The following is a 27,781-nucleotide window of genomic DNA, read 5'->3' as shown; positions in this document are numbered from 1 at the left end:
GGTTTGTTGAGCCGTGGCAACCATTTACGAAGAGAAACGGAAAATGTTGCTGGTATATCCCCAATTTATTGCCCTAATTGGCTCTGGAGTTGTCGGCGGTAAGCTTCGAGTGTTCAGTTGACTAAATAGGCAACATTATAATATTACTAGTCGCGGGCCGAGTGAGAGCCGATGCGGGCAGTCGCGTGGATAGAAAGCTTTGGTGTAGGATCGACGACCCAAGGACTACCAACCTCTCAAGGTATTGAGGTAAGCCAGGGGTAATCGTGGCTGATTACTGTGCGGGGTTTGAAGATGCTAACACGGCAGCTTTTGTGATCGAGTCGCACTTGACGTAATCGGGGATTTAGCGAATATCAGCTCCAATCAAGCTAACCAACAAAAGCAATGGGATTGGCGTTTATATTTGTACAGCGTAGGTGTTCTATTTTACACTGATTCATTTTTATAATACATTTGAAAGGAGCGAATTTAAAATTAACGTCGAGTGACCAATCAGATGCAGATTAATTATCTCTTCACACATATTATAGACGTTTGGAGAATATACAAATTCCATCTGCGCCTGAGTAACTTAAAATTACAGGCCGACGGTTGGGAATTTCTCTAATAACCACTATACGCAGCGTCAGTGAAAATTGCGTTTCTAGTTTGGTTGAGCAGAAGCTCATTTTTGTAATGGGTAATTTATAAAATGCTTCAAAAAATACCCAGAGCAGTCATTATTTTGTCAAGAATGTAGACATTAATGCCAGGTGCATTCAATATATTTATTCTTCGAAGTAGCTCCAAAATAACGGTTCCATAACTATACCGCTCTTCTCCCTTGGACCTATAGCCTATCCTATAGTGACTGCTCTTCTCTTTCGTGCCTCATCCGGAAACTGACATCTGATTTGGCTCCGAGTGGGGCGTTGTTTTTGTAATTCGGAGCCGGTAGTGATTCGTTAGGGTGATAGGGTCGCAATGGCAGAGACACTCTTGTGCACTGAGTGATTAACACTTTCCGACGTGTATTTTGCGGATTCCCCAGGGGAAGGCGCACCCGGAAACGATAGGATAATGCAAGAAGGGCAATTCTGTGTCCATTCGCTGAATATAGACCGCTTCTATATACTGACGTCACAAATGTCATCCATGAAACTCTCCGATCCTTCAGTATTTTGATGTTTGGCCACGTTCAGAACGGGCAAAGTAAGAAACTATGCCCACCAAGATGGCGAACCGCAAAGGAGTGTGGGAAATTTGGCATAGAGTTAAACGTACATGGTTTGCAAAATCTATCACCACTTGCATTGCGACCAAAATGTGATTAGACGTGTGGTTCAAACACTTTTTATACGGACTCGTTCTACGCGAATCCGGATTGTCATCGGTGATCCAACGTTGGTTAATTGACACCAGAACGCGCCTATAAGTCACCTTATTCACAAGTCAGTCAATTCAGTTGAAAGCGGGATTAACCTTTTATTTTGGGGAACCTAAAAAAATGATATGAATAAATAAAAAAATTATCACAAATTACTGTCATTTATACTAATGAATAGTATGAAATGTTAATAATTATATCAAATGTTTTGAGTCACATTAAAAAAGAATAAAAGTGAGGCATGGGCCTAAAAAAGTGCTCCCCATTTAACAGATTACTATGATTAAGATCCTGGAAACAGGATCAAAGATGGCTTCGCTGTGAATGAGGTCAATGGAGAGCGACAAACCAGCCTTGGGATCACTAATCGAGATCAAGATCCGTGTGACCAACGGGGACTCGGTATAAGAAGACATTTCCCGCAGTCTGCATCTGACGTTAAATTAATGTAAGACTCCGTTTGTCCTGATGGTGCGTCGGTCATTCAATACTAAGTCCTTCGCGTCTTCCCTTTGCAATGTTACCTTTGCTATCTTAATGCCAAACTAAAAAGAACTAAAAGACACAAAATATCGCACTCTTAACAGACCTTATTCTCAGGGAAGCCATTTTGATCATGTTCCTTGAATCTATCTTATCCAATGTAATCTTTCAAATGGGATGGGGCCAGACTAATATGCCTCGTTTTTATTTCTTAAAAAAATTCTTAAACATTAAGATGAATAAACTGTGTATTTTACATTATCCATCACCGTAAATTAACTTAGTTCGTAATGAACTGCTTTCAGTGCTTTCATTTTCATTCTCATAGCCCCCCCCCCAAATAATAAAAAGTTAACCTCGTTTCCAATTCAGTAGGGTTGACTTGTGAATGAAATCCAATTGTGTTTTTTTTTTCATTGCATTGATGCCTCAGCCAATTTGTTTTGGTGTTTGACTGACATAATCTCGTGATTGTCACAGCACTATAGGCATGACCACAGACATTAAATCTTGAAACCTGAAGAGGTGTGTCCAGTCAAATGGCCTCCTCTCGTTATCTAACCAAAAAACCCCGACAAAACCCTGCACAGCTGCTGATTCAATCGCTCAGGTAAAAGGTACGGAGGGAGGGGCTCAGCCGGAAGGGACCCTCATGTTTTTCTTCACTGGACCGATGATACAAGTGGCGGGCATTTAGCGTTAATTAATCCTTCCTTTCAGTCTCGCTTGATGCTCCGCCCTTTTTGTGTGCCGTCTACATTACCGGTTGCGTTTTGGCGTGAGCGGTTGATTGGAGTGAATGGGCTTTTACAGAAACGAAACAGATTTGACTATGGTTCATCAGGTTCGAAGGGGGTCAGTGTCCCTAAAGCACGCAGACACGTCTCCCTCTCAGTGGAGTTTTCTCTCAAAGTTGCAGTCAGTTCTGAAATATCAAACTAGAGCTTAGCGGTTACGCTCCGTATTCATCGACTGAGGAACGTATGCATTCACTCTGTTCTTTTGGTTTAAGCCAGGCGAAATTCCTCTGAATAGCACCTCGACACCTATTTTCCTGCACATCTCTCGCCGCACAATGTTCCAATTCGCCGACCCTGCTCCTACCCATGCCGTGGCCACGCTTCCCTTCAGCCGAATGAAAAGCCCGTCTTCCCCCGCAAAGAGCCCAGCGGGAGCGGTTCTCGGCACACTCCTTGCCCCGGAGCCCTCCAGAACTGGCCAACCACTGACCACGGAGAGCTACACCGACTCGGCTTCATCCACGAACGCACCCTGGGGCTCGAGCCTGGCCGGGAATACTTCTACGAGTCCCGATGCTGGCGCTGCACACTCACTCGGTGAGAGGCCGCCCCTTGAGGTTGACGTGGGCGTGTCAAAGGAAGGCACCTCTTTGAGAAGTAGGGGACAAGTTGACACAAAGAGCCAGCAAGCAGACATTGAGAAATGCGGTGGAGAACAGACGCAAGGTAAGTTCTTTTCTACTCAGGTTGGTAAAAAAAAAATGCATGTCAGTTTATAAAATATCAGCCATGCCCATAAACGCAGAATTTCTTCACCAAATTTCTACAGTATTAAAGACATATAATAAACCCGTGACAGTCAATTTCCATTTAAGATTTTGCAATTTCCTAAATCACTTGAGGCAGTTTTCATCTATGAAGTCTATGTGCTATTGTCTGCTGACATTTTCCAGTGTCTCATTTTGTTTCATATTTTATATATTCTACATTATAACCATGAAATTGCGGCTTCAAAAACTTAGGCCGGGATCTTTTTCATACAAACGGAATTCAACTTTTGAAATGTATTAACATTTTGTGCCATTGCTTGCCGCGATAAGTAACGCCTTTCGACGTTTTACGTTACGTGCGTATATCAAAGTACACAGCCGATCGTAAAAATTAATTCGCATGATTCCCCAGTCTTTAGACAAGTGCAGAAAAATATTAACAGATCTGGTCAGGAAGGCCTCCTTCCAAATTGAGACAATTACCTTAATCCTATGCAAATTTATTCCAAGTACACTCCATACGGTCTCTGATTAAATTACAAATGTGAATAAACTGACTTATACTGGCACTGTGCATTTCGGTTCAGTTAATGAGCGCATTAGAATGCAGAGCGTTTCCTCATCCAGTATTCCCGCTGTTTTACGCGTTTTAGAGAAACGGCTAAAAAGGACGATGCAATATGCTGTGTCTACCACGGTGAAGCTTAACAGATGCATCAGGTTGATGTTGTAAAATATCCAGCCTTATTTGAAAAAAAATCTTTTAACACTTAGCTTCGCGCACAGTTTTTATGCAGCTATATTTTTGCGTAGCTCAGCATTTAAGTAAGACAATTCAGGTGTTAACTTGTTTGTCAAAACCGAAATATGTTTCTTTCTTATTTTTGAATTTACTATGGCAGACGATATCAATATAAACAACACAACGTACACAAACAGAGGTTATTGGTCAGTCTTTTGTTTCCATATGCACTTTTTTAAAGTTACGTAACCGCAGGCATGATGGGAGCAAATGGCTTCATCTCAATGCTGCCATCAATACCAGATCTTGAAAACAAACGCGCGCCTTTCAAAAATGACGAGGCAATGGCAAACCCACATGAAACCCTAGTAATGTTTTGTTTCAGGCCATTCCATCCCGCAACCATCCACAGTATGGCAACGTCCCAAATGCTGTTGATAAACTAAATGAATCTATTAAGAGAAATAAAATTCCCCGCAGTTTTTATTCACCCAAGTACCAGCATCGGTGTATTTTTTCATTATTAATTGAACCGCTGCTCTTCCTAGCGTATCCAAGAGAAAGGTAATGTAAATGATACCGGCATACTTTTAACAACCGCACAACTTCTGTCCCCGACGCGCAGAACAGAAAAAAAAGGTAATGAAATTTAACGCATAGATGACTTGGGCTATAGAGGTGCATTTTAATGCAAAAAGTCTGATCCGGTGTCAGAGTCTGGCAGAGGGTTTTAACGAGTGTGAATTTAGTCTTAGTTGGCATGAAAAGCCTCGGCACTTCTCTTATCATTACACATTCGAAGCACAGATTGTTTAAACTAGTGTGTTTTTTACCGGTATCAAGACCGATGACCAGACTGCCCTTCCGTCTGCTTGAAACAAAGCAAAACCACCGCTCTGCAAGAGAAATGAAATTGAGTTTGCCAAGTCAGAGTTGCTCCTAAAGTGGTACTGCGCCAACAGATTGCCGATCATCTGATGCCCATTCTCTCTGCGCATCGATGCGGTGATGTCCATAGGGGGCGCTGTTCGAGGCGTCCGTTCTCCCCACAGAGGTAAAATCGTTTCCTCACGCCCCTGACAGACACCAATCATTTCGAGGCGCGACTGTCCTCTGCGCACCTGTAATTAGAGAGAGCAGTGCCGACTTTGGAACCGACTTGGCGCTTCATGATGTGTGCACTAAGGCATAATCCACCATTCCGGTTCCAGCAATAGATCGTATTCACGGCGTCCCCAATTTCAAATCGTAGAATTGTAGAATATAGTCTGGTTCTTTGAATTTAACGTTTTCCAATAAATACACTACGTACGGGAATATGACTGAAATTGGGGACGCCGCGAATACAGTCTATTGAGACGCTAATTATGCAACTCTCCAACACGCAGTCATCTCAGTGGTTTGACCGTGTCAACAGATAAAAACATAATAAAGAAAGAAACCAAAATACAAGAACCGAGAAGCATACAAGTTTAGTGAAAAAGACCAGTACGATAACTGTAACACTCTGTCCAGCGTAAACATTGACCGACTTATTTGACATTGGTTGTATTGATTGTGCGGGCGACCAAGCGCCATGAACATGCAGAGATTTACACCTTTAGAAAGGGAAGCACAGCAAAGTTTCGCCTTTTTGGACATTTCCTGAGCCGAGAGGAAGGAACGTTTGACAACAATGCTCTGCAAGAAACGTACACCGATAAAGTACTTGTGTTCAAACATGTGTGTGACTTCAGCTGACTAAATTCCAACCTCTGAGCAAAGAATGTGTTGTGTTGTTCAGTGGTGACATCGCGGAACACCGCTCGCATGAACTGGAATTATGAATGATGCTAGTCACACTTAGTGGTATTAACTACGTTCCTTTACCTTTAACGTATAATGAGAACTTTGTTTCAAAAGTCCAAAAGGATATCGTCACGTATCACGTTCGCTATTGTTCTCTTTTCTGAAGTTTTAATGTTTTCTGTGTGATTCCCTGCCCTCATGCAGGCGCGATTCTGACAGTGTGTTCCTAATGTTTGTCAAGTAGATCTGTTTTTACTCACGATAATTTGTACACTACAAATTATCGCTCGGGGAGAACTAGAGTCTCTGGATCAAAATGAAATGGATGTCAGTCGTAAACATTCATGACAAAAGCCATGTCCACAGTTTCGCTACGGCAGATAAATGGGCCTCTTATGAAGAAAATCGTTTAAATTTCATAACACATGTTTCGTAGCCTCCGGTGACAAGTCTGATCTCACGACAACTCTTTACCTTGCTTCAAGAGGTTGGCTGTAACCCCCCCCCCACCTCCATCCTTCCATAGCCGAAGTTTGACTCTGACAATAAGCAGAACGATCAAGTCGGCGGCAGGTTTGACAAGGTTGAAGAGGAGATCGGACGGAGAACAGTATCGCCTCTGAGGAAGTGCATTTCCCGCCGAAACCACTTGAGGAGCGACTGAGCGTAACCTCAAATGAGTGCTTTGTACAAAGCCCCGCTTCAGAATCCTATTGGTCGGGTCTGGAATGTAACAATGATAAAGGCCGGCCAAGGCAGACATATAGCGCCATCGCCGCTCAGCTCAGAGGGGTAGGGCTGGTCGGGATTGGACGGGATTAACTGGGCCCATCTTGTTACGGTTCCAGACGACGGGCCTGACAGGCATCACGAACCATAAAGTAAACCAGATATCGCGACTCCGTGAGATCACGGAAGTTGCTGAGGTAGGATCCGCCAGAATTTTCGACTGTGAATCTTTTAAACCTAAAGATGAATCCTTTTGGCCAATGGGTTTATGGAAATTTCAACACCAATAATTCGGGGCTTTCTGCGAGGAATGACAGAGATGAATCCAATACTTTAGAGGCAGTAATTTAAAATTTCATTATTTATGCTGTAAAATGTTTTATCCTCAACACCCTTCAAAATATTTCAACTAGTGAATGCAACTAAACAACCTAGTAAGCCCCAAAGTCCTTAATCTTTAAATATCAGTACAATTTTGGTGCACACTAAGCAAGATTTGCACCCTGAACTCGAGTGTTTAAGCGGGGAGTCCACAAAAATATGATTTTTTTTAGGACGATCCATTATAATAAATTTGAATATATTACATTTGCTCAGTCTCAAAATAAGCGCAACACTGGATTTCCTGTGGGACGCCATATCACAGTCATACCAAAAACTTATTTTTCGATGTCTATAAGAAGAAAAAGATCGACATAAACTACCACTTCTTTAATTTTCAACGGTTAAGCTCGGACTCAACCACTCTCTTTACAATGCAATTATAACAGTACGAATGTCTGAAATCTAGGTCCTGACTACCGAAAAAAAAATTCCATTGGACATCGCTTTTCCTGCTGTTGTTTTCTTAAAACCCCCAAATCTCTTTTCACACCTATCCAATTAGGTGTATTGTACCTGACAGTATTCCTGAAAATACTAGTAGGGTCTCGCTCCCTCTCTCTCTCTTTGCCGAAGTGACCTCGGTGCCGTCGTTTCTCACCGACACCCCCCCCAGTCCTGCCTGTCGAGGACACGCCCGGCTGGGTGCTTTTCTTTCGGCCGGCTACGGGCCGATGTGAACGGCCAGCGTGGGGTAAAGTCTGCGCTCGTGTTGCTCGGGGACTCCGGAGATCTCCCTTTTCTGTTCCTTCCTCAATTGCTCCGCAATCGTCCCCGTGTGAATGATTGTTTGTCTAATTGGGGATAGAGGGTGGCTTTCTTGTTCCTCAGTAAAAGGACATGTTTGTGTTGGGGGGGGGTGTTCTGGTAAAAGGCCGATTGTTGACATGTCGAGCTCATAGGGGTAAACCCATCCAAGTTGTCCATCAACCGAACAATGCAGAATTATCTAGGCCGAAACGACAGCTAATGATTCAAAGCGAGGCTCACAGGTGAACCGTCCTTCGTGCCAGCCCCACTACATAACCATTCAGTTGGCGCACTTAACACTGGAAGATGACCAAAACCCTTCAGCCCCCTGTGTTTTAGTTCAGAATAACCTCTGGATCATGACTACCTTTACAGCAAAGTTTTTTTCAATTTCTTGTAGCTGAGGCAGTCTACACGATCTTAAAAACATGACTGGCCCATTATCATTTCAAGATATGCCGAAGTTACAACGGCATACAATGAGCAGACGACAAACTCGCACAGCGGGGGCAACATTTTCCATTGTGGGCAAGTCCTGTTGCGTCCCACAAAAGGTTGGGCTGGCTAACAAAGACCACCGACGGATTTGGCCGTGAACAGGACACGTTAACAATTCTCCGGACCATCATTTTGCCTCTCAAAATATTATCAATGGGCACAATTATCTCTCTTTTGGGCTTCTCGTCGAAAATATTTCAAAAATGCACTGTGAGAAACTTGTGAGGTGTAAGTTGTAAATGGTGCGGTGTAGCGGTTTGATTGTAGCTTGTAACACTCTGGAGTTTCAACCTGCGGTTGGTCAGACTCTTGCGAAAATTATGCAGGCCGAGCCAGTGGTCGGTGGAGGGACCTTTGATTCCGATGAAGTGGAAATTGACGGGCTAGAGCTGACGACTTTGGATTCAGTCAAGAGCGTGGATAACATGGTTATCGGGAGAGCAGGTAACTTGGGCTGTTAGACACCGAAAAACAAACAGTAACTAAAACTCAAACACCGAAGCTTTCCCCCTTAATGCCAACGGACAAACGAGGACAGTGACGAACCTTTAATGTTGTCGGTGGAGAACGGCTTTTACACAAGATTTTTGGGGGCAGTAGTGGTGGTAGTCTTCGACAAAAAAAAAAATCGAGGAACCACGGTGAAAACGGTGCTGCGAAAAATCAGCTCTGGACGAAATGTAAAAGTCGCAAAACTAACCTTGCTTGTCTGCAATCGACTTGATCACTGTAGGCCTATATATTTTGTACATTTATAACAATGGCAGGTCCCATATTTTGTGGTTAATTAGATATAAAAACGGTGCTGGTTTAATAAGTTTTTTCAAGTGGGGGTTTTCTTTGAAGGCAAATCGGAATAATTCCTGGGTCAATCAAGAAAAATGATTCTAGAGTACAGGTTTCGCTGAAAATAAATCAGTCAGTATTCAACTTAAGGAAGCGCTACAATATCTGATTGTGCTGTTACGTTTGATAGAGCGTTAGATACTATAACAGGGCCAGAGTAAATCTATAAAAATTGAAATTAATGTAAAGTGCACAAGGTGCTTTTGCCATTTGAATTCAAACAAACAAACTAACGGGACATGCTTTGTAGTCTGTCGAGAAGTTATGTAATCCAGCTCAAAGCCAGCTCCGTCTTAAGTCTTGAAAGTCTCGCAATGTTCTTAATGCATAGAGGACTTTAGGTGGGGATTTGGCGGCATACGGACATTTAGCCCCGCGAATTCATGAGGCTTGCGCGCGGATTTAAAGCATGGAAATGACTGACAACAAAAGAAATTGGCTTGGCTTGCTTGCTGTTTTTTTTTTTTTTTGTATTTCCATCGGGCTGTTATTTCAGCATCAACCGCTTGATTTTGTGAGTTTTAATTTTAAAAGGGCGAAGCGGTTGACTGTCAGTGGGGACCGAGCGCGGATTACAGACTCGGCGTAGCGCGAAAATGCCGGGGCCCTGACTAGTGTTACAGCGGCCCTTACCGTTCAGCATGCAGAGCGATGGACGGCGCTTCGTAATGCCTTTTTTTTCCACCTCAGTTCATATAATATATATATATACATTCGCATTGCTACCGCATGCACCTTTGTGTTTCCATGATGGACGAAGGAGGGGGGGTGTAGAAAGGCCGTGGAATTGGCTGTAGATCCCTGTTGATCCTCTCAGAATAGAGATACACGCATGACACAAGCGACTGATGCTAGGAAGCTATCCCCTGGAAGCTCTAGCTTATTTGAAATTCATGGGCATGGTGCTCCCCATAGGCCTTGGCGCGGGCCTCGCCGTTCACGCTGCCGTACTCGGCCGAGGCATTGCCGATCGAAAATGCAATTTTCATTTCGCGGCGGTCTAATCCACCGGGCTGATGAGTAGCATCCGATTTTGTTTGGTTGGTAAACACACCCCTCCCGTATCTCTGTGCTACTGTTTTCACAACCTACCCCCTTTCTTTTCGCACATGAATTTTAAAAAAAAGTAAGAAAAACGGGAGAAAGAAGGGTTCGAAAATCGTGTCAACAGTTTCTTGGCATAGAAACAATCGTCCCTGAAAGATAAATGCACGTATCCTGCGGCAAAACAGGATCATCTCCGGTTTTTTTCTGCTCTTATCTCTGACAGAAACCGGGCTCCATTACCCGTTTTCCCCCCTCATCCTCCTTATTTACCGCTTTCCCGACATTATCAAATTTCGATGCAATGGCTTAGGCCGTGAGCCGTCCAGATTCAAGCTGAGCCCGCGACGAGAGGGGACCCAGGAGTTGGCCGAAGCCCTTCAGTCCCGTAAACAAATTGACCAAATCTTCCGCGTAAGCTGCGTTCCAGTTTGTCCGGGAAAAATAAAGCGTTTTGTATGGCAGATCCGGGGGATTTGGGTTGAACTAGTTTTCTTATGGATCTGGGTAAAGTGATGCATATTTTACTGACGTAGTCTCTGTTCGAATGACGACACAACTACTAAAAGACTTCATATTCAGATTCTAAATCTTGGGACAAAATATCTTCCTTTCGTTTGCATAAGGAAACATATTCTGTCATCCTCTCAATAAAATAAAATCAGCAAAAGTGAGCTGCACAGATCTATAGTCATTTTGAATATAAAATTTTATTCAATTCGAAAAAAAGCTCATTCGGTCACATAAAAGTTCCAAAAGAGGAAAACCATTTCGGTGGAGAAAATGAAAAGCAATAAATCCGTGTGTGAACACAACTCAGTCCATTTTTACAGTAATGCAAAATATCAAATCTTAAGATTCTGCAAATTGTAGAATTTGTAGAGGTATTTTATACTTATGTAATTTCTTAATCCTGTTATGAATTTTTTAAAAGTTGCACATAATATTCGACAAGCCCATATCCGTTCAGCAAGTGAATGGTACTGAGGTTATTCATGACTTTTGGACATGCTTTGCAGTTTTGTGATTCCTTGTGGAATTGTAATTTAATTCGATGGCACTGTATCCTCCATTATTTTTGTGCCTGACCTTCAGGATCTGCCCCTGTTTTTGGCATGAGTCAGAAAGTTGATAATGGCGATTGTGGTTACGGTGGTGCGCATGTCACAGTGTGATTTGGATCTTCCAAGTCTCTTTTGTCTCGTGGACAGTGCCACGTCGTTTGCAGCATCCATCGCGTTCCCGTTTCAAGTGGGTTTAATTAGCCCATAGTTTCCATCAATCACAGTGCACAGATAAAGATAAAACGAGAAAGCTCCGAGGATTTCGGCGTTTTGAATCTGATACTTACGGAGAGGAATTTTGGACTTCCGTCCCACCAGAAAGAAGCACCTGCAGAGCAGAGAGCTAATGTCACTTATGATTGATGGTGGGCCGGAGCGTAAATGAGATGAGATCCTAAGCTCGCCATTGGTCCAGCATTGACCTTAGACCACGCCCGCCCTACTTTGCTCTCCGCAAGTCCGTGACGTCATCGAGTAAGTTGCAAGAGGCCAAGTAAATGGGTGAAGTTTGTACCCCTGTCTCTGTCGACAAAGAAAAACCAAGAGGGATACGGTCACGATTAGAACACGAGCCCTTGTCTTGACAAAACTCCGGAGATCGTCAGCGTTGGGGTCTAACCGGTGTATTGTGCCCAAGAAAATAGGTCCTGTGTGTAGCGCGCCACGGGTGTCCCTGCGTCGCCTTCGAAGTGAGAGGTACGTTTGCACTACAGTTCCGCCCGCAGGGTTTTCTTGTGCACGGGAGGAAAGAGAGCCGGGCAAAAACGGCTTACAAATCTGGGCCATTGAATCAGCGCAGTTGATTGCATGGACCGGTTTCGCGAATCCCATCCCCGGGATTTACGTTCCCCTCAGTGAGGGCGTGCCAAGCGGGTAGATTTCTCCAGAAGGACCACGCTGTTGCATATTCCGGGAGGGAGGGCCGGCCCGTCCCATGCTGTCAGCGAGCTGGAAGTCTAACCGCGTTGGACTTGGCTGGGCCGGTTTCTATCCGTTCGGATTGCCTACGGTGCAGCCCACTTTTTATACGGCCTCGTCGTTTAGCAAGCCCATCGTCATCCTTGCAAATCCTCCCTAAGTTCGTCATCACCAGGGCTCTCATCAACGTCGACATCAGCAGTAGCAAGCACCGGGGAATCATCAGCATAAACACCCATTCTGCTGCGCGCGTGTGTTTTTTCCCCCATTTTTTTTTCTTGTATTCATCATCTTCTTCAACAACCCGGCCTGAGTCTCAACCCCTCCTTGATTGATAAATACACCATGAACGGACTCAGCGATCCACTCGCTACCTTGGAGGACCTGGTTAGCGCCGAGTCGTCAGCCAGGAACCCGACGGGGGCTTTGAGCAGCATGACAGCGGCGGCAGCAGGAGCCGAGTCGGGGGTGTCCCGCTACAGCCGGACAAACCCGAGCGTCGTCGGCTCTATGGGTTGTACAAGATTGTCGGTGGACACACACGGTACGCTGAAACCAATAACAATCTCTCTTCTACCTTGCTTTGATTACATTCTTGTGCTAGATTTACAGTTTTAAACTGTTGTATGCAAATCTGACAAAAGTTTCAACTCATAAGTAAAACAGTGGCCTGCTTCTTCTTTCAATGACCAAATAGCAATTATCCCTGATTGGGCTAAATTACTTTGTAGGCTAACTCTTTTGTTTCTGTTGAAATATTTCAGAGTTATTGGTATCCTTCTAACCAGAGGTTTAACGTCTCCTGTTGGTTGGGCTGTCATTTAAAGCTTTGCTGCCTTTCGCAGGCTGTCACAAATGCATGCATGTAAATATGTGCCGAGCGCAGTTAGTCTCACTTCGAGTAGTTTTTCATTCAGAGACACACAAGGTGGCTGATGTCTGTAATACCTATTCATGTTCATTTAGGCCTTCGCGCCATTGATTTCGTGGACGGTTTAGAGAGAAGAAAAAATGTTGCTGAATGAGGAAACAACCCCACCCCATCAGGAGTGTGACTGCCCTTGCTTTCCAGTCCATTCCATTTGTAATAGCGTCAAAAGTCCCACGATACTGCAAGCTTTCGGGCAAAAAATCTGCGACAGTCGACTCCTGTTTCGCACGGACTGTTCTTAATGTATGAAAACTGAAATGTTCATCCGAACCCAAATATTAAGCTGTGAATTCGCCACCCTGAAGCATTTCCAGTTTATCATTCATAATGACCAAGGGGTTTAAAGAATAGTGTCAATCACCAAACGCACTCTCAATCCTCGGTGCTATATACGTTAGCAAAGCTGGCCGAACTCATAAAGAGTTAGCGCGATATCTGGGGAACAAGTCCCACTTAACGCTGTCGCTATTTTTCCCTCACTCGTGCATGCGTAATCTATCGACTGGATCCATTTGATGTATTTTTTTTCAAGTCAGTTCCATATACAATGTACTTTGTCAGTGAAGTGACCCGCCTCTGCTCTCAAAACAACTGAATTTTGCATGCAGGCCTCGCATATTTTTGCCTGATTCAGCTCAAGTTTAATTTCATGTTGCAGTTTTTATGCTGTTCCTTGCCGAAACTGTTTAACTTTCTATCGGCCCCATAGTGACAGGAAAATACCTCGAATTATGAAAAACCCTTATTAACTGGACTGGAAAAGTATTACTCGTAATTTCGAGTTAATGGCGTGTAACATCTTTTCGGCATTACTGCTAATTAACTTAATGACTAAAGAGTATTGTTATTATCCAACTAATGAAACGGGTTTGCAGATGGGGACACGTGGCCTCTTTTCAGAAGTGAAACAGGTGGCTGCGATACTGAAACATTGGACTCCTAATTATTTCATTCAGCTGCGAAGTCTACACCAGTGGAGATGTGCCGTTGTGTTGAGACAAAAACCTCTGTTTTATGTCATTTCCATTTGTATGTCAACATTCCCACAACGAATTATTTCGAACTCGACTTTATCTTGACTCACCCTTTATAATGCACGTCTCGCTCCCCTAAACGTTCAGGGCAGAATTTATCAGTTTTTTTAACATTTCTTGGCGGATTCTCGTTGAAGACCTTGATTTCATGAAGAGATAGGTGACATGATAATCTTTCTATATCAATCGAGGAGCATTCTCTCAAAGGTACGCAGCAGTGTTAGCAAAGATATTTACTGAACGATTTAGCGATTGTAATTTTAACAAACCGAAACAGCAGCGTCAAAAAATGAATTTGCTTTTCTACAACTGCGACCATAGCGAACGAAATCATGTACGATTAGGTTTAATTAATTAACGTTTACATAAAGAAGATTATTCGACAAAGGTACTGCAGGTATTAATTTTGCCAATCAGATAGTTAGCCGTGTTCGAGGACTTTGGGAAATAAAAATGGAACTGTTTATTTGGTTTGTTGTCATTTTTGTAAGAACAAATGTACAGATGGTTACTGTGGCCAAGCTACACATTTTCCAGCGGAAAACATGGTATTACCTCAAAGCAGAGAACAAACGCTTTCCACTGATGCCTCATTCATCAAATGAAATTAAGACCAAAATACTTAAAACAAAGAAAAAAAAGAAAACAGAGAGCGTGTAGCTAGTATAAGAGGCTTGCTTTTGTGGGGGAAAAAGCCGATTGCATTTATCATATACTGGCAAAGTGGGGGCATTTAAACGACACGGTGGCTCGACGCCTCACGTGTTTTTGCTGTTAATCCCTCAAAAGCCATGACCCCAACTTGTTTTCGTCAGGAAAAACAACTTCCGCCGCACCAAAAACTGGTGCGCGGCAGAACCGTGACCTCAAATTTGTACCAGTCTCACCTATGACACTGTCTGGGATAATTTGCGACCTATCGGTTCTAGTGATTCGCCCCGAAGGAGACTAACAAATAAGAGTCTGATAAACTGAACACGTCTGTATCAGATCTTATGCTAATTTTTTGTTTGTTTTCATATAGACAGTAATCGCACGTAACTTGTTCATGTATTGCAGTGTTCATGTCTTACTTGTAAAATGGAGCTTGTTTGATTCATTCCTGTTTTTAGGAATCGTTCGCCGCCGGCTATGCGGACTTTAAAGTTTTCACATTAAGAAGTGTTTTGATTTGCCTTTGGTTTCCCTTGAATAACAGAATCAGCGAGTGTGGAAGACCAGGCCGGCGGGCCAGCGGAAGAGAGCGGCGGAGACGGCGAGTCGAGCAAGAAGCGACGGCAGCGCCGACAGAGGACACATTTCACCAGCCAACAGCTGCAGGAGCTAGAGGCCCACTTCGCCCGGAACCGCTACCCGGACATGTCGACTCGCGAGGAGATCTCAGCGTGGACCAACCTGACAGAGGCCCGGGTCAGGGTGAGTACATACGGTACCGAAAGCTGTGACCCTCCGTAGCTGTTGTTGCTGCTGGTGGTGCCGGCACATTGTCGCTGATAGTGTGACTGTTGGAAAACTGAACTTCATCATCCCCTCTCTTTACATCAGTCAGTTAAAAAAGTTCTTCACAGAAACATCGCCAACAGTAAATAATAATAACAATAATAATAATATAATAATAATTAAAATCAACTAAAAAAAATCTGTTGGACAAAAAGGAAATGTATAGATTCCTTTTACTGAAACGGACACTTAAAAAAAATAGCGGTAGAAAAAAGGCCCTGTACAAGAGGCTGAAATTCACATGCATCCTTGTCCAGATGACATAATTTTCTCTACAATACCTTTTTTTTGTGCACAATTGCCGAAAATAATTTGGCAGCTCGAAAGACGAGCATCACTGGACTAATGATTCGCGCATTTCACAAGATCTGAAATAACCGGACCAACGCATCGAAAAGTAAATGTTTCCAGTCTGATACCGAGTGCCATCCCTTTAAGAGTCCGCAGCAACTGCCGAAGCGATTACTGAGGTAGAATACTAACGCACGATTCCCCGTCCTGCACAAACCAACGAAGCAAATCTAGGCTATTTGCTCTCGATAGGAACAGATGCTTAAAGGGTTCATTCTGAATGTAATGATGAAAATATAGTCCCTATTTGAGCGCCTTCGTTTCGACCAGTTTTATAAGGGCATTCTGGTGCCTTTTGGGTTTGTACGCTTATGTAAACATGCAACCTCATGAGCACACGTGTGACGTCAATTCAGGAGGAATCCTCAGTATCATACCTGTTTCAGCAAAACTAATGCTAGAATTTCCTTTTTTAGAGATTTGTTGTTTCATCTGTGACAGTAGGCCATTGAGCGGTCTTTTTTACTACGCACTTCCATTGATCCAATTTCAACCCCAAACCCCTAAAATAGGCAGTGTCTTTCTAACAACAGTGCAGTCATTTTTTTCAAGGAAAGTATGGAATAAAAAAAATCTTTTGGAAAGCGCACTTTTCAATAACCTTACCCAAAAGGGATGTGAAATGGTTCTATTCTGTCGGAAGGAATAAAACACAACGCACAAAAATATGCTGGCAAGTGAAATTTACGCCATGGCTCTTTAAAAGTACCTGACTGAAGAGAGGGCTTCCTCCTTTTGTGGGGTCAACTAACTGTGCCAACCATTTCCAATTTTGCTGAAACTGAAATCAGTTTTCCAGACGGTGAGATTTGGTAAAATATACCCAGTCGCAAATTTCTCACATGAGGCAGACCCAGGTGTCAGTCAAGTTCAAGGAATTTTTAGGCACAACGCGCTTGAAACGCATTAGCCGTCCTCCTAACACGGTACCTAATTTGTTGAATTTTCCTGTCTTGTTGGTGGAACTGATTTATAATCCAGGCGTCTCGCTCGGCAGAAAAGATGACCGACCTTCGACAAATTGTCCAATAAAAGAGGTATCTGTGTATGGAGATGATTATCAATCCATAAGATTTTCACATTTATTTTCTTGAGGGATAGCATTTGACCAGTTGTGGTGTTTCCCACTTTTTTCTACGTCAACAATATGTTTAACTCCAAATGTTAGGTTGTAAACTTACACTTCTGTTTAGGGATTTTACTCCCAGGATTTAAGAATAAGGAGTAAACTTCAAGAGTAATTTTTAAGGGTTGAGGGGACAATTTTTTTCTTGTCACGTGACATTGATTCATACCGAAACCAATGTCAGCTGCTTTTCAATCGAGGAACAGGTTTTTTTTTTTTTTTTATTTTATCGGTAACTCGTAACAACCGCAGTAGGTGAACATGCTCATGAGAAGCGACTTTCCGCCTGCGGTCACTTTCCGTGTTGAGTCAATTGCTCACTGAGAATCGATTATTGATCAGCACAAAAACCACACGAAGGGCTCTTTTGAGGAATCGATGAATCATGCTTTTGACTTATAAAAGTACAAAGAACCGTATCCTGCCTAGGTCTTAGTGAAAAAGTAAGGGTTAATGTGCGTACAGTAAGGCAGATAAAATACAGGCAATGCCGTCCCTGGTGATTTTCTGGGTCTGCCCAACCATTTTCATGTCGTTCACCTGAGTATTCGAGGCTCCCTGTGCTGAAAGAGAGAGTGCAAATGCAGCGTTAATTACCTAAGTGCTAAAATTCACATATGGCCTTCCCGCATGGTTGCATCTGAATTCATGTGCGTTGTCCACAACAGCTTGACGGATTGCTGAAGATGAAAGACACGATGTAAGGAATTTCCGTTCTTTTCTAGTTAACAGGAAGACATGTTCTGCACTATGTGTTGTCTAAATCGTGTCCATGTCATGTTGGGCCATGTCATATCATGTCATGTCACGTTATGTCATGTAACGGACTCTACGATATCTTGTGTCACACTGTGTGCCGGATTATTAACACACACAATCCAAATCCGTTAATGTCATATTTAGTAGTAACAAGTACAGTGAGACATGTCCTTTTATCTCTTTTTTGTACGTCTCAGCAAATTTTGTATGCTTCTTCGGCGTCTTGCGCCGGTAACTCTAAGCACTCTCTTCGTGTCTCACGGTGCTCCACCTTTCTGTGTTGTCTAGGCTTATTTTGATTGCATCGACTTGTCTTGCTTATGCATCTTGACTTCTGCTGTGTTGATTTCCTTTGGTTGGGTGTGTCTCGCCCTGTCTTGCGTTGTCCTGTCATGTTTCAGAATATCTCAGCACATCACGTTTGGCAAGTCTCGTGTTTTCTCGCCTGATCCCCCGTCTTATCTGTCAAAGAGACAATTTTTCACGAAACTGGCTGTTCCGTATAGCACAAGACAAAGGCGTGCATAGTCTGGTCAAGTCCTCTCGCCGACTCCATTCAAACTGAATGATACGAGCGTCTGAAAAAATAAACAGTCGGGTCCAATAACGTATTAAGAAGTGTAGATGAATGGATATTTTTTACTGGTAATGCTATACCGCAGAGCCTGTGCAAGTGTTAATGTGCACTCACTTCTACTAATCAATAAAAATGTACATGAGTTATCAAATGTCTGCACACCAAGTAATCCATCTGCTACGGAGTCACGGCCGTCCGGCTTTCGATAAGATCACTCTTACACACACGTAATTAATTCTCAGAATCCTTTGGGCCGGAGAGCGGGTTTTGTTTCAAGTCATCAAATACGTTTCGACCCTTCCCGGCGTAAGGATACCAGTCGATAATCTTTCAGGTATAGCGTTAGGCGGCGGTCGGGATACTAGACGGGCGGAAAACGCACTAGTGGTTTTGTTTTGACCATGTTCTGACGGGGATAGAGTAGCGGTGAAAGTGGGGTCACTGTCCACTACACAAGACCGCGCAATTAGCCCTACAAATCGCCACGAGCTGAATGGAAGTCGTTTTTTTTGTTTCGACCACAGTTCCCTTTCTATCAACTGAAATTGATTTTCCCTATGATTCTTACAAGCTTGTAAGGATTGTTTCACAGCAGTTACGAAAACAGTGCTCTCGTGTTTGTTTTAAAGGACACGGTCAAAGAGATTAAACCCCCGACCTTGTAATAAGTTTTCAGCGAAGCTCGATAAAGGGTTTGCCGCATAATAACTTAAAAAGTTGAACGAAATTAATCGCCGTTAATTTATAGGAATGCAGGAATCGAAGAGCAATGATAAGCTATCAGGACAGTTGCGATCGAATGAAGAATACGGCATTGCGATAGGTCGTATCCGTGCTGGGGAAAAAATAGTTGCTGGTTAAGAGACTAGACGTGGAGCACAGGATGCTTCTGGCAAATTACAGTGGGTTCAGTTTCAGCGGTGTGTTGATTTGCGGATAGTGCCGAGGGCACGAGCTGAGCGAGTCACATCTTCATCACTCAGATTGGTGAAAACTGCCGTCCTTTCTCTCCTACTCCGGTACATGTAATTTCCTTTGTTCCTGCATTCTTTTCCAGCCACCCCCCCAAATGGCGGATATCTCTTACGGAAGAGTGGCGTTGCCGGCACTGGTTTAATAGTCTGATGGAATGCGCTCCCCTCACTGCCAGTTTGCGGGACGATTAGAAGTCCTCAGAGGGAGGCAGATAGAAAACCCGGATTGGTCCTCGATCGGTGCGTAGTTTCCAATGATGGGCTTGTCTGAGACTTTGCTTGCAGTGTCAATAGTCATTAATGATGGAATGCCTTAGAAGCTGCTTGTGTCTTCATTTGTCGAAGTGCGGCTGCTCTTTCAGTTCCAATTTTGCTCCGTGCCTTGACGAGTCAGTGATTCCCAATTCCATTTTTTTGTTTACATTAAAAATACCCAACATCTTTGAAAACGGATAATTGAAATTCCGAGAGGTAGCACATTTAGTTTTAAAACTTTCACGATCCATCCAGAGGAGGGACACGATTCCTCGGTAAAATGGTTCACTATCAGTGCAGGAGACATGATTATTTTACTCACTAATGTTGAACTGGAGAAATTGACACATAACCTCTTTGAGTAAAATAGCCATGCCTTGTCCTGTTAAGTGCACGTCGCTCCTCGCTGAATATTTCAGGGACAGAACCCCGTGAAGCTTGAGAATCTTCCTCCGCACGGCAGCCTGCGAAAGATATTAGTCGCTCGGGCTGTAATCCACGGAGGGACACATTTTTATTCAAAATGCAGACGAAAAATACATTGTGTCACACCTGCGTTGGGCAGAGCCGTGCGGCGTCCTCGGGAGACGAATTGTTTCGGAGGAAATAGTGCTGTGGTCTGGCCCCGTCACTCATCGGGACGAGCAGTCGGGGGCGACGTTTGAATGGCGACAGAGTGCACACAGTGCTGTTTTCCCCCTTGGAGTTGTTCGTCAGCCTTAGCGAGGCTATTTTATGTATAGCGAAGGGGTGCGTGGCATGAACTTGAAGAGGGCTTTTGGTCATGGATTCCGCCACCTTTTGGGCCGAAAGTGTATATTCTCGACAAGGGCGAATCCAGAACCACATTTTGGGGAGCCAAACTTGCTTTTGATTTTATTGGGGAAAGGGGCCAAAAAACCAGATTTTTTTTCAGTAACCCTTAATGGTCTCCCTGAGAGGTGAGGCTACGTTTTGGGGATAAATTTCTACACGCTTTCGAATTAGAAAAGGACAAAAACCCTCCAAAATCCTCTTTATCTGATTATTTTTCCAAAATAAATCGTGGGGGGGGGCTATGGTCCATGCATTCCCCCCTGGATCCCCTCCTGATGCTCGACGATAATCCTTATCCAAAACTGAGCGAATAAAGTGGTACGTGCATCCTGCATCTGATGGCAATTTTTGAAATGCTGCAACTTCATTAATTGTGAGTGTCGTTTGAACGTAATCTGCTTAGGAAGTTTGAACTTATAAGCTCAGGTTCAATACGATCTGCTTCAAATAAGCAATGATTTACTGATACAACTGAACCTATTTTGTTTAGACCTCCTCGAGGCCTCTCGCTGAGAATTTTATTCATTCAACACACGAAACAGTCGTCAACAGTGCAAGTAGTTGAATGAAATTTCGAACTAAGACGCTAAGAAAAACTGCTCATCAGTACCGGTGGGATAAATATGGTTTCACACTTTACCGCAGTGCCTAGAGATTCCAGCCAACATAGGTGGATCGGCGTGGTAAACCCATCAGACGGTTCAACTGCTCCGATTTGCGAGGGTCGCCGATGATGGTGACGGTGTTGATGATGATGATGATGATGACGACGAAGATGATGATAATGATGAAAAGAAATGGCGGGAACATGAACTTTTCCGTAAGAGCGGGTGAAAAATAAGGAAGCACATGTTTGGTCAACCGCCATTTATTAAGGGCGATGCGTTGGCACGACGGAAGTGAATTCGTGGCATATAAATTGCGAGCTGACGCGAGGCGCACGGGTACGATAGGGGGAAAGGGTCGGGTCAGGTTAGCGATGAGAGACGCGAGGCAATCGGAGAAAGCAAAGGAGCAAAGCGTCGGGATAATACTCAGTGCCAAGTCGAGATTAATATCAGTTTGCTTTCAAGGTTTCGCACTCTCACTGCCTCTCAGTGAGGAAAGCTAGTGTTAATGGTTTGCTTTTACTACATGCAATCTCCCCGGTTTTCCCATGAAGCGATGCATCCCTCTTTCAAAATGAAGAAAACCGATGAAGAAATTGATACAATTGGTTGGTTATCTGCCTACAGAAATAGTAGTCCGTGGAATACCAGCGTAGGTATAGGCCTGGATCGATTTCACTGCATCGTCTTTAAATTGAGAGAGGCTCATATGCCTGATTAAAAAGAGCAGGGAACCAACTTAACTACTGGACTCGCATCTCTCAACGGAGGCTTACATGGAAACTAGGTCCCCCCGACCTGACATACTGCAAGCAAGACATACTGCCAGCAAAGACGTCCACAAAACGCATCGCGCCTTTTGGCGGGAAAAATAGGTCCCGCGTTCTGGTCTCTATCCTCTCTGTCTGTCTTTTTCCCCCTCCCTTTCACCCCCCCCCCGTGTTGTCTGTGCGAGGGTACGCCAAATTCTGATGGGTTGCCAAGGTTGTCATTTCCCGCCAATTTCGTTCCGTTCGGCTCATCGGGCGGGAAAAGATGAGAAACTGTTGAGTGAGGTTTGGGCCGGTGTCGTCTGAATGCGAAGCTATGACTCACATGTTAGTGATATGTCTTATTATGTGAAGTACAGGGGCAGTCGAGGAGCGAAAACAAGACGCACGGAGGGATGATTGTCAGGCGAAATCAGTCTGAGGATTGGAACAAGCAAACATTATGATATAAACACAAAACAATTACATGGAATGTACAGTTGCATTTTCCAATAAAGCACTGAGAAACCAACTTAGAACCCAGAAAATTGTGACAAAGAGAGAGGGTACATTAGACGGCCGATAATCGAACAATCGCTAAATAAGTAAACCGCAGACAGGTTTGAAAGTCAACAGGAAGGCAAAGATACTTGCAAAAATGTACGATAACAATTTCTACATGTGCGTCTGTTGAATATCATATAGTAAACAGAGTATTCGCTCGATTTTTTTACTTAAGGAACAATTTACAGGAGTATAGGAAGGCTACTTTATGAGGAAAAATAACTTCTTTTAGGTTTGAACACTGAACCAGAATACCGCTTGGTGCAAAGATTTATTATCATGCCTGAAAATCTTCTGTTGCATTTGACACCAACCAGTTTGCGATTGTCTTTGTGTGTAGATTTGGTTCAAGAACCGGCGAGCAAAGTGGCGGAAGCGAGAGAGGAACCACATGAATGAACTCAAGAACGGCTTCGGTGCGCAGTTCAACGGTCTGATGCAGCCCTTCGATGACGGCTTGTACTCAGGCTACTCCTATAACAACTGGGCCGCCAAGTCGGCCGCTGCCGCCGCTAACCCACTGGGGGCCAAGAGTTTCCCCTGGTCGCTGAATTCCGTCAGCCCGTTGGCCGGGGTCTCCAACCAACCCATGTGCTTCAACTCGCAGACGTCAATGGCTTCGACGTTCCCCTCGTCGCCGGTCAACGGCGTCATGAGCCACCAGAACCTGAACAGTTCGGCCGGTGCTGCCGCGGCGGCCTGTCCGTACGCCTCGGTGCCGGCGTCCCCGTACGTGTACCGGGAGCCCTGCTCCAGCAGTATCGCCTCGCTTCGCCTTAAAGCCAAACAGCATTCAACATCCATGAGTGGATTCAGCTATCCTGTCAGGCAGTCTCCCACGTTATCGGCTTGTCAGTATGCCGGACTTAACGGCCCAGCGTGAGAGGTATAGCCTCTAGTATGATTCTATCTATGTATTCCTACATCAGTTCTTCTTAGAGGAAAAAGTTATTGTTTGGAAAGCAGTATCGTGCAGCGTGTTACAATGGGTACTGAACTCAACGGTGAAATGTCAGGACCGGAATTTACATGTAAAAGTAGAAAAGCAAACACAAAACGTGGGATTTCGGTATCTTGTTCATTATAACAATGTTATACTTGCATGATGTTTTGGTGGAGATGTGGCAGGAAAAAAAATGAAACTGGCCATGGTGTAATTTCGAACATGTCATTTTAGTGTTTTCAAAAGCTTTGTTGTATGCAGACTGCACGGACATTACCATGCCCATTGCACGTGGTCACAGAATATACGTAATGATGTACTTTTATTTACATGTTTTTAAATGCTAATTTCTGCCCTCGTCTGAAAAAATTAGTGACATTTTGCGCCAATGAACTAAGACTTTCGACCCTGTATTCATGTCGGTCTGTGAAGAGGAGCTTCATGAGGGCTGGAACCCTAAAATAACCGCCGGGTTGTTGCAAAAAATGCTCTTTGCAATTCAAATCCCATGCTCGAATAGCTCGACAGTTACACAGTTGTAAACAGAACCATAGAGGTTTTGAACATGAAAAATTTACCAGCAAGCTTAGAAATTGACGATAGTAACAATTCTAAATAAATAATCAGTCTTCGTTCTAAGATTGTCCCGTAAAGTTTACCAGCACGAATATATATTAAGGAGATTACACGTAGGAAAAACTTTAACAATGCATGGGGCCCAGGAAGATCTTTTTTTCGGTTCAGAATCTCTCAAGGGTTTTTTCTCTGGCGTGAATTATCGTGTAAGGGGAGCGTGTAAGGTGCACCAGCACAGTTGTGTCAGCACAAACTTCAATGTTAAACTTAATACCAACGACAAATACGCTAAGAGTTAAGGTGTCAGTGTGCGATGGGCAACAGCTCCAAATGATAGATTTGCCCGACACAATCCAGCCAAGATCTTGACTTTGCTTCAAAATGAATAGAATAATGGTGTGGAGCGAATGATGAAGGTGCGAATGAATGAAAGAAGTCATTCGTACTCTTGTTATTAGTATTTCGGTTCTCAGTGAATTGACATAATACAGCAACGAGTGAATGATTTTCTCTCTCAAGGCCCTTTGCGAAATGTTTCAAAACTGTACAGGTTTTGACAAAGTATATGTACATTCTTCACAAGTGGTAGCAAGCTTTCTCATTTTGGTAACTGCGAGTGTACTTTACGCACCAAAGGATTTCCAACAGTAACAAGAGGTTATGTAAATTATTAGATGTCAAAGAACTTTCTATTATATTGGAAAGATACTATCGAAGGATTACAGGGTCGAACACACATTTTCTACAAAGAGTGCGAAGACACTTGTATATAATTTATGGAATACAAATTCATTCGTACTATGCTTGTTGAAGTTAATTTATGAAATTTGTTTCTTGTAGGTTTCCTTTTTAAATTCTTGATTTCAGTTATTTCTTGTAAGTCGTCTTCTTCGACAATCCGTGGCAAGCTTGTACGTTGATGGTTAGGGTGGCAGTAGGGCATAAGGACCGTGTACCAATATTCTGTGGTGAGCTATGTGAGGTACGACCCAACATAACTTACACATTGATTTTGGAAAAACAAATAGCGTGCATCCATGCAGCTAAGACTGGATCTAGGGAAGGGCCAACGAGGCCATGCCCCCCCGAAAAGGAGCCAAAAATGTTTTCGGAAATATTTTGAAAGGCGATTGAAGTATTTTTGGACTATTTTGGTCAATTTCCTTTCCTTTCAAAAAAGAGTGTAAAAGGCCCTCAAATCTGGCCTCACCCTTCATAAAGGCCAAAAAAGTTACATAACAGATTTTTCAATGTCTTCCCCCCCAAAAAAAAAGTGGCCCCGGAATATTCGGTTCTGGATCTGCCTTTGTATGTACCAGACCACGGTTTTAACGATGACCCTGAGTTGAATTCCTCCAAGGAGAGCATAATATTATCACAAAGGCCACATAGATGCGACAGTTGCCAAGGATTTCGTTTTCACACGCTACCATGCCGTTGTTAAATAATCTGTCGCTTTCCATGTACCCGCCTTTTTTTCTTTACTTATCATTGATTCCACTGCTTCTGGCGTGGTTACTTTTATTTCTGTTGCCACTGAGAAAAAAAATGTTTGGTTGCTCGTTTATTCTGATTCAAAGCTTCCCGTTTTTCCCTTTATTAATTTCCACGCTTCGCAACTATTTACTCGGTTTTAATTGTCAGAGTAATGCTTGCTTCGTCAATCGATTGTTCTCTCTTTATGTATGCAGTCCAAATCATGTGATCCATCATCGTACTGAAAGGAAAAACTGTATTGCAGAGTTATCTCAAATTTATGTAAATTTATGTCACCATTTAAGTCGGTTTTTAGATCGTGGTGGTATTTTCACTCAAAAGTGTGGAATTTTTTTTAATGTTTACTTATACACCTCAGTGCATGTTCAGGTAGCTGAAACCGACATGCAAGATCAATTATTTACACCGTTGTGACATTTTTTTTGTTTGTCTCAGATAGGTAGATGCACTCTGTTGAATTGATATTGATTTCACGAAGTAAAGCCACGAGTGGGGGTAATCTTGAAAAATTAGAAACTTTCTAACGTCAATAAATGGTATTCAAAAAGTACAGATTCCAACTCGTAATTGGTGTAGTTTTCTTACTGCGTCTTCCTGACATCTTTCTCATCCCATGACGGTGGCGTCTCACTTATCTTCAGTGCGCTGAAATTCGAGGATTTATGTTAGGGCAGAAATTTTCTCACAGAAAATTTGGAGTTTATTTATATATTTATTTATTTTTTTTGCCTTGGCCCTGTTAGAAAGTGACTCAAAGTTTGTCACCAAATAGTCCCCAGCCTGCAGCAGAACGAAATTACTATCCCTCCGATGCTTTCTTGACTTCCATACCCCCTCCCGAACCGATCATACCGGGTACACGCCTATACTAAAGAACCTAGCGCTTCGCGTGTCATGTTTCAAATAATCGCCCAGTGACACAAGTGACCACAGTCGAAATGTATGCGAGAGGATGATTGATGCTTTGTATTAAGAGGTTAGTGGATAGTGACAATGGTAAAAATCCCCTAAAGGATTTCAGATTCCAACCGCCATAAACGGGAAACTCAACAAAGCTTTATTGAGCTCTGTTGGACACAAAAATGTGACCAAATTGGGAGTGTTGAACTGAATCGTTTATTGTGTCGAGATTGGAGCGCGTCACAGGAAAGACAATACCTCCCAGTATTGAACAATAAGTGTGGCTCGAGAGGGGGGGTGGGTGGAACCCTGCTACGGGGGGAGGGGGAATGGTGAAAATGGTAATAAAAAAGTAACTTAAGTAAGTGCAACAATGTTTGTCATTTGTAATGTTTCATCATCGTTTTCGCTTGTCCGCAAAATGAGACATTAAAAAAGATCTTCTGCCTGACCCCTTGTGGAAAAATTCCTGGATCCGCCCCAGTACTAGAACCACGAAAAATGTTCAAAGGGTTTGATGAACTAAAAGGGTAGAGAGTTGCCCTTTAGCCGAAAAACAAATCATGGTTGAGTTGATTTTTTTTTAACCATGGCACGAATATTTGCGCCTATCCTACACAGAAGCCGCAGTCAAAATGTAGACATCCATCGCTACGGTTCAGTGTCTGTTCCTATTTACGCCAATTTGTCATCAGTGTCAGTCATGCGCGGCAGGGGTTATTGAAACAAGTTATTTTGCGGGGTTCCCTAGCTCCCCAACGTCCTGTATTGGCGTCCCCCTTCACCCGCTCACACTCAACCGCTAGACACGGGCGAAACATTCACAGTTATTCACGTCCTCCATGGTTGGTCTTCAAACGCTCGAGATCACTGTGCCATGTACATGCCAAGTTGGATTTTGAGCTGCGGCAGAACCCAATGAGTACCCTCCCTAGAAATGTATAGACTTCCATGGCACCCTCCCCCCTTTACATCAACTTACTATATTATGTGAAATGTGGAGACAATACATCTCAAAATTTGACAGAATTTGCCCATAATTATGGAACAGAGAAAAATGGCTTCGTATTCGTGAATGCAATAACCAGTCGCAGACTAGTCGGGCTGATCAAATAGGTTGGCCTTTTCGACTGAAGAAAAAACAAACAAACCTGAAGCCGAAAGTACACGTACGCCTTATGTGAAAGTCAACTACATGTACAGCGGTTACGCAGCTATTTTAATATGGCGTATCATTTCAGTTCCAGTAGGCTATCATTGCATTGTGTATCTATAGACGTGTACGTCATGGGGAAATTTACATACTTTTTAATTTCATTCTGTCAAACTTTGAAGGAAAAATCTTTGCACTAACGCTTAATGCATAACAAACTCAAACGATGTGGGTGCCAAGATGGCGGACGGTTGATCACACTGCTCACGGGCCCACTTCTATTAGAAATAGCTATTTAAGCACTTACTCGGGCGCGTGCAGTATTTTAAGTCCTAGCCAAAATAAG

At 43.3% G+C, this 27,781-nt stretch overlaps 1 protein-coding gene across 4 annotated transcripts; it reads left to right on the top strand.

Annotated features, from left to right (window-relative positions):
- The first annotated feature begins 90 nt into the window (after nt 1-90).
- Nucleotides 91-25,932, top strand: LOC110973289 (pituitary homeobox x-like). Of its 4 annotated transcripts, none has more exons than XM_022223985.2 (4): nt 91-249; nt 2,865-3,318; nt 15,286-15,503; nt 22,707-25,932. In XM_022223985.2, the coding sequence occupies exons 1-4, from the start codon at nt 172-174 to the stop codon at nt 23,247-23,249; spliced, it is 1,293 nt and encodes a 430-aa protein (XP_022079677.2). In that variant the 5' UTR covers nt 91-171; the 3' UTR covers nt 23,250-25,932. The 4 variants fall into 4 exon arrangements, with proteins under 4 accessions (XP_022079677.2, XP_022079685.1, XP_022079693.1 ...); XM_022223993.2 differs by having other exon boundaries at nt 130-249; nt 2,869-3,318; XM_022224001.2 differs by lacking the exons at nt 91-249; nt 2,865-3,318 and adding an exon at nt 8,352-8,694.
- The last annotated feature ends 1,849 nt before the right edge of the window (nt 25,933-27,781 follow it).

This window comes from Acanthaster planci, linkage group LG19, assembly GCF_054643075.1.
Source record: "Acanthaster planci isolate LZ-2023a linkage group LG19, COTS_SCS, whole genome shotgun sequence".
Lineage (NCBI taxonomy): Eukaryota > Metazoa > Echinodermata > Asteroidea > Valvatida > Acanthasteridae > Acanthaster > Acanthaster planci.
This window is presented reverse-complemented; position numbering and strand designations above follow the sequence as displayed.

What these genes read in the sequence shown, in the direction of transcription:
- LOC110973289 (XM_022223985.2), top strand. Translation starts at nt 172, where the DNA reads ATGCGGGCAGTCGCGTGGATAGAAAGCTTTGGTGTAGGATCGACGACC. An exon ending in CAACCTCTCAAGGTATTGAG is followed by an intron (nt 250 to 2,864) that starts GTAAGCCAGGGG and finishes TTTTGGTTTAAG; the next exon opens with CCAGGCGAAATTCCTCTGAA. An exon ending in TGACAGAGGCCCGGGTCAGG is followed by an intron (nt 15,504 to 22,706) that starts GTGAGTACATAC and finishes CTTTGTGTGTAG; the next exon opens with ATTTGGTTCAAGAACCGGCG.